Source organism: Silene latifolia, chromosome 11, assembly GCF_048544455.1.
Source record: "Silene latifolia isolate original U9 population chromosome 11, ASM4854445v1, whole genome shotgun sequence".
Classification (NCBI taxonomy): Eukaryota; Viridiplantae; Streptophyta; class Magnoliopsida; order Caryophyllales; family Caryophyllaceae; genus Silene; species Silene latifolia.
The window spans coordinates 196,477,677-196,490,294 of NC_133536.1; the positions used below are offsets into that span (position 1 = coordinate 196,477,677).

At 34.0% G+C, this 12,618-nt stretch overlaps 1 protein-coding gene across 1 annotated transcript; it reads right to left on the bottom strand.

Annotated features, from left to right (window-relative positions):
* Window positions 1–395: 395 nt before the first annotated feature.
* On the bottom strand, window positions 396–12,618 carry LOC141614587 (uncharacterized). The gene is made up of 7 exons (XM_074433334.1): window positions 12,434–12,618; window positions 11,960–12,067; window positions 10,166–10,296; window positions 1,377–1,407; window positions 1,035–1,241; window positions 575–581; window positions 396–466 (listed from the first exon to the last, which is right to left on the bottom strand). The coding sequence occupies exons 1-7, from the start codon at window positions 12,533–12,535 to the stop codon at window positions 396–398; spliced, it is 657 nt and encodes a 218-aa protein (XP_074289435.1). The 5' UTR covers window positions 12,536–12,618.

A 12,618-nucleotide genomic window follows, 5' to 3' on the forward strand; every position in this document is an offset into this window, starting at 1 on the left:
CCCAATGTACCAAAATTAGAGAAAAACAATAAAATGTTTGTTATGGGATTTGAACACATGACCCACTACATCAATAACACCTTTGTGAAATACATCTAACCATTTTTGCTACTAATTCCGTGAAAAATAAAGAGAGTAAAAACTATTTTTCCCAAAATCATATAGGGCTATAGCCTATATAGCCTATATAGTAGATCTGCCCATGTATGCAATAGACTGAAATATACTCTCCTATCTATTAAAATTGTTTTAAGTACAAACAAATCCCTTCACATTGTTCATATGGAATCTTACTTTCTAGTTCTTATGCAGTAAGCCCTTTTCTACTCTTCTAGTTTCGCTCCTGAGGACAGTAGCACACAGTGCCCAAGGAAAGATGCTTGTGTTGAGGAGGCTTATCCATGGAAACGGTTTTTGCGCATGACTCGATATGGCACAGATATATCAGCTTCCCCTAATGACGGTCCTGTAAAATCAAAAACAGAGTTTAAAGTTGTACAAAATTCAAAGTAAAGAGTTAAATACACACTATTAGTTCATCCAATGTTGTGCTAGTTCACAACTTAAAAATAACTTTCTGCCTAAGAGGCAAGAGCATAGATTGAAGCACATTCTCAACCAGTTTTAACCTTTTAGTAGCAGAACATATAACCAAAATGGCGGCAGAAAATGTTCCTATATGGCTATATGATGCGATGATTGGCAAATAAAACGCAGTTCAATTACAGCAAATAGCAGATTCGGGGATTAATAGAACTACAATCAAATCAGCGCAACTCACAAGGATTACTTACCGCGGACAATGAAAACACCAAAAGAAAACACACAGTAATATTTTGTACAATTCAATCAGGTTCACAAATTTTTCAGTCACAATTCATAAAACATCAACACAGGATCAAGGAATTTTTTACAGGAATAAATTAGAAAGATCATTGGTAGGTAAGTCAACATCCTCAAAGATATGAGATTAAGAGATTAATAGAACTACACGTCTACACCACACTAGAGGTAAAAAAAAAAAAAAAACGTACCGGCCCGTGGTTTGAAGCAGCCTCCTTGTTATCAAACCTACGTTGACAGAGGGTGCACCCGTATGCCAAAATATCCAAACTAGGATCAACAACTACGCTCCCTATTAGGCGACTCGTCAAAAGCTCGACAGGCGCAACCATCTCCTCATCCCAATCAACCCAATCTCCACTTAGCAAATCAACATTGTCAAATATAGTCCCAGATTTCTGCAGAACAGGCATGAAAATAAGATCAGTGACAATTACTTCAGTTTTAAAATGTAAAAAGGAGTTGATCCTATTAGGTTATAGTCCCAGATTTCTCCACTATTTCAATTTCCAAATTAGATTAAGGAGACTTACCGATTCCACCATCCAAAGAGATTTCACAAGGCTGAAATCAAATGACACAAGACCATCGCATTCAAAGATCATAAAGGGAATATATTGTTGGAAAATGTGTCCTCAACAATAGTGCGATCACATGATTTAAATATCATTATTAAATCTCATACTAAGAATACGTGAGGGATGATTCTTTATACAGTCGACTGACCGTCATTAATCGATAATGATTGGCTAACTAGAGTTTGACATTACTGTCGTGTGTCGGTGGTGGTCAGTTGATCCCTTTAGGTCACACCTATAGGATGAGGCCCAAATAGATAATTAATTAATTGTATGAGATACAGATTAATTAATTCCTTAATTATGAGAGTGCAAATTTTGCGTCTTATTGTAATGTGATTAAATAAGATTTAATTTAGTAATTAAGTGTTAAATTACTAAATTAGTTGAGGTTTTAATATAAGTTTTGAGGTAGAGGTAATTAGTTATTTAAAATTACAAGAAGTTGTAATTTTAACTAACTAGTAATTATGGGACCAATTATATGATGATATCATGGTAGTATACTACTCAAAAAGTGGAGTGTATATTATATTATTAATTGTAATATTTAAGTGTTAAATGATTACATTAATAATTAATTATGTAAGATAGTTAAACATATGACTTATAAGCATTTGTGAGACAAATGACAAAAGGCAAAAATGGACCAAAATAGGTCCAAATTTTCGGCCATAATAAGAGCACAAAAGATGCTCTTTTGTCTTATGTTGATGTTGGTTATTGCGTGATTGTGAAATATCACACAAGCCTTTACATGATACATCTTACACCTATGCTTCCTACACTCTACCTACACTAAACAATAGAGTAAAAACAAAAGCACAAGATTCCCTACATGGGTAGAGGCCACCGGTTTTTGGCCTTAAAAAGAGAGCATCATTTGCTCATTTTTCTAGTGTGTGTGCTTGTGTTGTTTTTCTCTCTATTTTTCTTCATATGCTATTGCAACAAACTCTCTACAATACTAATACTCTCCAATCTATTACTAGAAGTAGTAATACTAGAAATATTAGTATTATTAAGGTAATATTTCTACTACATATCTAGTTAATATTAGTAGGAATTTTTGGGATTAATCTTGGGTGCAATTTATTGGAGTGGCTTCTATACTTGGAGTCTTAGGAGGATCATCCATCACATTTAGCTCAAGAACAAGTGAAGGAATGTGACCTTACTTGTGCCCATATATTTCGAACCATTTAATAATGTAAGGAACATTGTTTTTCTTATAAATCTTTCATTTTGTTATGCATGCATTAGATCTAAAGAACATATAATTAACAAATTAATTAGTTCTCAATTAGAGGAGTCTAATAATAGGTATATAAACCTAACAAATGGTATCAGAGCATAAGGATGTTGCATGCATAATCGGTTATTGTTTTTCCGAGTTAAAATGTTAACATATAAAACTAAAAATTTGTGATTTATAAGAATAAGCCACGAAATCACCATGCATATTATATATTCTGGTCCTAAAATATTTTTAGGTCATTGTTATGATTTATGGAAATTTATTGCTCATTTTCATGATTTTTGGTCATTTTATTACATTTTTATGATAAAATGAGAATTAAAATGCTAAAAATAGTTAAACTAAGTTTATGACCTTGAAAACTTTATATAACCTCACATGCATATTTTACAAGTTGTGTGTAAAAAGTCGAGTTAATTTGATTAATTTTGCATGATTTATGATTTTTATGAGATAAAAATGGATTAAAAGAGGTAAAATGGTTAAAATTAGTTAAATTTCGAATTAAGCCATGATTTTTTAATATGATGTCACATGCAAGCTTTGCAGAGTGTATGTAAATTTCTAGATTAAAAGATCTTCTTTAGCATGATTTATTGATTTTAGAGTAAAAATGGCATAAATAGTGACTATTTTAGCAAAAATTAGCTAAAACGTATTGCATGGCTTGAGAAAATTATTTTAAGTTGCATTAATATCCCACTAATTAGATATAAAGTTGTAAAATTTATTGGATTAATTTTCGGATACTTTATGTATTTTATGAGATAAAACCGATAAAATGCAACTATATTTTCTCAAAATTAATTCGAAAATTTTAACCATGATTTTTGACATTCTGATTGTCATGGAATTATTCCAGAATGTTCAAAAATTTAAAATTTAAAATTCAAATTTTGAAATTTTTATAATTTAATTTGGATTTATTTCATATAAATAATGATTTTAAGGTAAAAAATGAGCATAAAATTAAATCAAGTTGAATTATTGTCAAAAATTGAGTGATGACTAATTTTTGAGTCCTAAAAAGTGTTAGGATAATTAAATTGAGCTTAGATGTGATTTAAGTGTTAATTAGTGATTTTAAAAGGTTATTATCATGCATTTCCATAAAACCAGGTTATATGTACGACATAAGTTAAATAGGGCGATTTGGCATGATAGGTACATATTATTATAATGCTGCATATTTCAATTGTTGAATGTATTTCATATATATAATTTTTGAATTATGTAATTTTATCTTAGTATGGCCTTAGTTTAATCAATATTACCCGTAATGAAAGGGAATATTGATTCGGTTGTAATTAATGTGATCTCGTATCACTTTTATTTTTATTTTCATTAGTTTTTCCATTTTACAAATGTATAATAGGAATAGCTTTGTATTTTTATTATTATTTGTAATTATGGAGCATCTTCAAAGACGGTGCCATTCAGAAAGGTGATCCGACGAAGACGGTGTCTTGGGAGGCGTGCTAATTGAAGATTCAAGGGACCAAAGGAGTTGGTTTCCGAATATGTAATAGATTATTTGATTTTCTATTTTAGGAAGGCCATACTAGGAATTTTATTTATTGCTTTGCATTTCTTTTAATATGTTGCATGCATTGCCAAATCGCCATAACAACACATGCATATCATATCGAGTCATCGACCGTGTCAATTATAATTATCATAGTTCACCGCTTTAGTTCATTTAAAACGTGATAGATAATAAATTGACAAGACCTCTCACATATAATAATTGAGATAAAGCCTTACCAAATAGTAGAAACCCATGAAGTACCAATTTCATAAGGGAGTTAATCCGGCTTCACCGTAATACAAACCTTGTTACGTTGGCGAAGTGGGGTAGTAAAATGTTATTACATCGAAATTTGGATTGAGCTCAACGGAAGTATTGTTGACCGTAGTCGCATGTGTTCCGGGCTAAAGATGAAAATTAGAGTAATTTTTATCGGCCGAGAGTTCTAAAAGTAGAATCGATTAAAAAGTTAATCCACCGAGTTATATTAATAAGGGATGAATCGGCTCACCGTGCCCGAGTTGATATGAATTTGGATCTCGGAATCATTTATGTAGTTGGGTGGAGGTCACTATATAAATGCAATACTTGTAGTTAAATTTACGAGTATTATTAAAATGATAGATGAAAATTAATTCCTTCGTTTCCTATTTTGTAGTCAAATTTGTTTTATCAACCACAATGGCAACTCCAATCACGTCCGCATCCACTAGTTCCACCACACTTACCAATGTGTCATGGCTCCGATCCTTCATGGATCGATGTAAGTTAGAAAAGAATGGGTCTAATTTCGCCGATTGGGATGCGCAACTTCGCTTGGCCGCGCAAGGTGATGACAAGCTTCGTTACCTTACCGTGGCATCTCCCACCGAACCTAATGCTAGGTCCACCCCCGCTGCTAGGCAAACCTATGAGGTTTACCAAAAGGAGTCGGCCGCGATCAAAAATGTGTTGATCTTTGCTATGGAGGCCGAACTCCAACAAAGTGCTATAAAGATTAGCATCGCTCATGAGATCTACATGAAGCTTGTGAACATGTTTTCACGAGCTCCAAGGGTCATTCAATATGAGGCGGCTTCCGCATTATTTGATCTTAACATCAAAGAGGGCCAAAAGGTGAGCCCTCATGTGCTCAAGTTGATGGAGCATGTTGAGACCTTGAAAATGCATAAGGTGGAAATTCCCAATGAACTCATAATTGATCGAATTCTTCATTCCCTCAGCAAAAACAAAGCATATGTTCAATTCCAGGTGAATTCTAATATGCAAGATAAGAAAGTTTCTCTTGATGAGTTGCACAAAATGCTTGTGCAAGCCGAAAGGGACATGGGGCTAAGTGTTAGCACCACCAAAGATGTGCTCAATGTCAATCATAAGAGCAAAGGAACCTTCAAGAAGAGCGGGAAAAAGGGAAAGAAGCGAACTCCCAACATGAACATAGCTAAGACTTATGAAGCAAGCTCCTCCAAGCCCAAGTACAGTGCCCCCTCCGGGGACAAGTGCCACTATTGTTGTGGTTTTGGACATTGGAAAAGAAATTGTTCCAAATACCTTGGCAACATCAAAGCTGGAAAGGTTATTCCAGTAGGTATATAACTATTCCTATCTTTTATGTTTCAATCTCAACCTTGGTATGATGATACAAGTTGTGATGATTACTCTTTTTATTGTAAATAGGGCCTCCTAGCAAGGACAAAGGCAAGGAGAAGCAAGCCTAGAGGATCATGTGGGAAGCTAGAGTAGCCGACCGTTGTGATGAATCAATGGAAGTTTGGCTTTTATTTGCTTTGTCTTTAATTTTATGATGTATTTCATATTTTTAGAACTATTTTGATTTCCTTGTGTGACTTGGAAATTGGCTTGTATCCTTTAAACACAGGTTGTATTTTTGATATTAGTGACTTGGTTTGCAACCCAAATCACTTGTTTTATTATGTCGTTTGTTCTAAAATCATCATCATAAATTACTTGCGTAGAGAAATATTAGATAAACAACTCATATTGATCAAATAGACAATTATGATGATAGGATCATTATATGTCCATAAGCTATGAATTTGATTCTCCTTATGTCATTATTACTAATAGTAATAACTTACTTATGTAAGATCAATTATAAAGTTATAATGAGTTTTTGAACTCATCAAGTAGGGAATTTACGATACTATATGGACATATTATTCTAAACGAATGGTCAACCAGGAGATACCTAGAAAACAGAGTCTATTAAACAGATGACATGGATAAGACTCGCATATTATCAAGCTGCCATGTTAGGATGGCCTTTTGAAAGCTAATACATAGTCTAGATAAACACTTATACTCCGTTAAACATATATGTTTGTGACTCACAAAGCTATCTCTCAAGAAGATAGATGTATTTCTGAGAGATAGAGTGGGAGAAGATTGTATAGTCACAAACATCTCTTATAGTTGAAATTTTACTTTGTGAAAGTAATATAATTATAGAGATGGAGTGTGAATGAACTATAGTCTATGAAGATAGAATGGAAGTATAGTTCAGTGGGAGTTTATCGCACATGTCTTATTGTTCAAAATATTACTTTGTGAAAGTGATAGTATCATGACCTTGTTACATACGAGCCATCGCATTACAATCCGAAAATTGTTACTCAAGAGTAGATTTACTTTAAGGCGAGGGTCTCCTCAAAAGTAAATAGAGCTTTAGAGTACATAAATGCATAAGATTTACATGAAGATGTTGATCAAGATAAATTGTGTTAGGAATTGCCGCATTTCATTTTAATGAAGAATGGCAAATAGAATTCGCTTTTCTAAAATGGGAATTTAGAGAAGAAAGTGTTTGAAACACAAAACCTTAGATGAAGATCTAAGAATCCTAACATATTATGCGTAGCTATCTTAAGTGATCACAAGATGGTCTTAAGCTAGCATTAAAGGATTATACTTTTCGTTCATGTGATAATAGTGGATGGTTTCATTCACATGATTGAAGAATCATGATTATACATGAAGTTAAGTGGGAGCTAGAATTGTTTCTCCATGTCTTATATGTTGATAACATATTACTTAATGAGAATAATGTACCAATGCTCTCTTCTGGCAAGAGTAATTGGGAGACTTGGAAAATGATACAATCTATGAGAGAGAATATTGGCATAGAGTTAAGAGTCTTATGAGGATAAGTTCTTTCGTATCTGTTGTACATCAACAAGGTTGAATAGGCTATTCATGTTGATGAAAGTGGAATTACAATGATGGAGTCATCATCATTCACTGAACCTATTAAGTTGTTGATCACATGAAATCAATAACTAATGTTTCCGCCATTAGAATGATCATGTATGACAATAGACGCACACGCCGTGATGTACCATATGCTAGGAACATTATGAGTCAATAATAAGTTAATTCATAAGATGGGCTTGTGAAAGCCTTAAAGTACAATTGATGACTTGTACACATGTTTGGATGATAAACTAAGTTACGTGTTGAAGGGTTACACAAACTTTAGTTTCCAAACCAAAAGGGATTTGTTGAAATCCTAGGATGTCTTATTGACTTAGGAGTAAGAGACTAAGAAAAGTGTTTTAGTTTCGCGCATTGCAAATTCTACAAAAGGATTCTAGGTAAATTGTGATAATATCGTCAATGAAGGGATTACGAGTGAATCCCTCTACAAATGACTCTATCACAAGTTATGCGATAACAGTGGGAGCATCTTTCAAGTTAAAGAGCCCAAGTCTAGTAAGAAGTCTAGACATATACTTAGATAAATTCAAGTTATTAGAGATAACATCGAATTGAAGGAAATAGCAATTTATAAAGTTCGGACATATGGATATCGGGTATATCTGCTTTCCAAGCTTTTATTGCATGTAAACTAGTGTTAATAATACACTAAAGATTATAGAATATGAAGTAGTAATAGTGTATTGACTATTCATATGTGATAATCACATTTATCGTTTGAGTTTTATTAAACTCACCTGCTACCTTCTCGTATCCGAATGGGTTGTAGAGACATATTGAACCCCATTAAAGTGAACTGGATTGACATGGTATTCGTCGCTAGTTACTTATATGAGGTGACGTCTCAAACTGACTAGAGTGTGATGCGTTTGATGGCAAGTTCAAGTGCCATAGAGTCATATGGGATGACTAGTCGATCACATAGGCAGAATGTATGGGACACTCTGTCGGGCAGTGACCGCTTATAGAGTTCTGGTAATTCATAAAGCCTGGTCGTGACAAGAGCTACTATAGTATTCTTATGAGTCAATTTTTTTGACTAGAGACTATTCGCCCAAGTTGGCACAACTTCTGATTGGCTTTTATTTATACTCTACGATTTCGTAAATGAGGTCAAACTGGGTATATTTTGGGTTATGATGAACTGTGGCTGAACGAAGGGAATAGGGCGATAGGAATTGTCCACCCCTTGTCAGGGTTGTTTGAAATCTCAAGGCCACTCGAGGAGTAGTTAACTGGAAATGCGTGGCCACGCTCGGAAGGTATCTCGATAGATAATTCCGGTCGACGTTAATCTAAGATCGAGAAAACCACTCAAGATATGATCAAATGTAAGTACGACCTGCAAGACACCTTGCATTGAGTGGGAGATTGTAATAGGACAAGAGAATTGGTGACGCACACTTGTCGAGGACAAGTGGGAGATTGTTGGGAAATGTGTCCTCAACAATAGTGCGATCACATGATTTAAATATCATTATTAAATCTCATACTAAGAATACGTGAGAGATGATTCTTTATACAGTCGACTGACCGTCATTAATCGGTAATGATTGGCTAACTAGAGTTTGACATTACTGTCGTGTGACGGTGGTGGTCAGTTGATCCCTTTAGGTCACACCTATAGGATGAGGCCCAAATAGATAATTAATTAATTGTATGAGATACAGATTAATTAATTCCTTAATTATGAGAGTGCAAATTTTGCGTCTTATTGTAATGTGATTAAATAAGATTTAATTTAGTAATTAAGTGTTAAATTACTAAATTAGTTGAGGTTTTAATATAAGTTTTGAGGTAGAGGTAATTAGTTATTTAAAGTTACAAGAAGTTGTAATTTTAACTAACTAGTAATTATGGGACCCATTATATTATGATATCATGGTAGTATACTACTCAAAAAGTGGAGTGTATATTATATTATTAATTGTAATATTTAAGTGTTAAATGATTACATTAATAATTAATTATGTAAGATAGTTAAACATATGACTTATAAACATTTGTGGGACAAATGACAAAAGGCAAAAATGGACCAAAATAGGTCCAAATTTTCGGCCATAATAAGAGCACAAAAGATGCTCTTTTGTCTTATGTTGATGTTGGTTATTGTGTGATTGTGAAATATCACACAAGCCTTTACATGATACATCTTACACCTATGCTTCCTACACTCTACCTACACTAAACAATAGAGTAAAAACAAAAGCACAAGATTCCCTACATGGGTAGAGGCCACCGGTTTTTGGCCTTAAAAAGAGAGCATCATTTGCTCATTTTTCTAGTGTGTGTCCTTGTGTTGTTTTTCTCTCTATTTTTCTTCATATGCTATTGCAACAAACTCTCTACAATACTAATACTCTCCAATCTATTACTAGAAGTAGTAATACTAGAAATATTAGTATTATTAAGGTAATATTTCTACTACATATCTAGTTAATATTAGTAGGAATTTTTGGGATTAATCTTGGGTGCAATTTATTGGAGTGGCTTCTATACTTGGAGTCTTAGGAGGATCATCCATCACATTTAGCTCAAGAACAAGTGAAGGAAGGTGACCTTACTTGTGCCCATATATTTCGAACCATTTAACAATGTAAGGAACATTGTTTTTCTTATAAATCTTTCATTTTGTTATGCATGCATTAGATCTAAAGAACATATAATTAACAAGTTAATTAGTTCTCTATTAGAGGAGTCTAATAATAGGTATATGAACCTAACATATATAACTCTTTTTGGCAGTCATATTCTTCAGTATCGGAAATTGCTTCGTCCCAGCGCTGCCACTCGGGATCTTTCTGTGGTGGTATTGGTACCATTTTGATTGTACCCTCCCGCTCACAGTCCCTGCACTGAAACCGAAAACAAGAGGAAAAAATGAAGGTCGCGATGTGGTCTACAGTATGTACAGACTTGTGTACCAACAACCAAGCACTATTTCATAGAAAATTGCATGTAATATGTTCCACTGAACAGGTTGTTAACTAGTGTTTTACATTGAAAAGCATATCGCCAGTAGCATCATTACTCAAAATGAAGCTGCAACTGATGAGAGGATGAAAAGTTCGCAATCTGATGTGAGGCTGAAACATATAGTAATATTCTAACAACGATATAGTAAAGAGTTAACTAAACACTATTAGTTCATCCAATCTTGTGCTAGATTTCATAACTTAAAAACAACATAACACCTAAACGCATAGATTGAAGGACCTTTTCAACCAGTTTTATGACCTTTTAGTAGCAGAACATAACCAGAACATGTTCCGATATGGCTATATGATGCGCGATTGGCAAATAAAACGCAATCTCAATTACAGCAACTAGGACATTGAGAGATTAATAGAAGAACTACAGCAAACTCAGCACAAGGATTACAGGGGACAAAGAAAACAGATAGTAATATTTTGAATCATCCAATCAAGTTTACACAAAATTTGCCATCATAAACATCAACAGTTCAACACATGGAATAAACAACATTCACAATATCAGGGAATTTTTTACAGGAAGAAATTAGAAAGACCGTTGGTTCATCCAATCTTGTGCTAGATTTCATAACTTAAAAACAACTTAACACCTAAACGCATAGATTAAAGGACCTTTTCAACCAGTTTTATGACCTTTTAGTAGCATAACATAACCAGAACATGTTCCGATATGGCTATATGATGCGCGATTGGCAAATAAAACGCAACCTCAATTACAGCAACTAGGACATTCAGAGATTAATAGAAGAACTACAGCAAACTCAGCACAAGGATTACAGGGGACAAAGAAAACAGATAGTAATATTTTGAATCATCTAATCAAGTTTACACAAAATCTGCCATCATAAACATCAACAGTTCAACACAGGGAATAAACAGCATTCACAATATCAGGGAATTTTTTACAGGAAGAAATTAGAAAGACCGTTGGTTCGCCACAATTCAGCTAACAACATTCAAATAAGGAGCAATAATCTGCGCACTGACACGAAAACCAGATCTAACATTAACCACTGACGCCTGAACACAAACGCAAGAGCATAAATTTCATCTGAAACAATAACACAGTCCTCAACAAACTCAAAAATTACAAAGTTGTTCACAAGTAAACATTTGAAACATGAATATTACCGAGTCTATTGTAGCACCACATAAATTTCAACATTTCAAAAGACGAGAACATAATTTCTGGTACAAGTTAACATTACAACTTTACAAGGGACTGCAACAAAACATCACAATCAATATGAAAACCCTAAGAAAACGATAAAATTAATACCGAAACAATCAATCGAGGATCCTAGAGCAGTTTCAAAAATATACATATAATGCAGTCAAATTCACTTAAAAGATACTCCCTATAATCATAATAATATACTAAATTGTCAAAAACTACGACGAAGATGCAATAGATCTATCAACTGCTTGATAAATATACATAACCTGGTAATTATTTAAACATTAGCGATAAATACGGAATGTAACGAGAAGAAGATGACGACAATTTATATAGAGCGTAATAAACCTTCTTATGAAGATGAACACGGCGGTTGATTTTATCAGCGAAAACTTGCTTGTTCAAGCACACCCAGCTTTCCTTCTCCGTCGCTAATCCGCACCTCTCACATTTCAGCTGCACACAAACACACGTCGAACTTACTATGACGCAACAACAACAACAACAACAACAACAAAAACCAGAACTCTCATCATTTCCGCCAAGATTTCATCGACGAAACAAGAACGATGATGAAGAGAATTTAGAAACAAATGTAGCGAAACATTCATCGACGAAGAATAAACGGAAAGAAAATTTCGGAAAAATGTAGCGAAAGATACATCGGCGAAGAACAAACGAAAGTACGAAACAAAAGAATTTACGATGATGAAGAGAGTTCCAGAACAAAAAAAAATCAGAGAATTTCCGAAAAATGTAGCGAAAAGTTGATGAACGAAAAAGTAATATAAGTAAAGAATGCAGGAGTAGGAAGAAAGAGACCTTGAAGGAGTAGCGGAAGTTAGGATCCTGACCGGTCATAAGTTGAAGATTTGAGACGTTTTTCGAATCGGCAGTAATGGCCAGCTTATACTTCACCACCATTGTTGTTCTTTATGTAAGCTTTCTCTCTCAACAAATAAATGCAAGCTATCTTTTTCTTGGAATTTCTCTCTCCTCACTCTCAC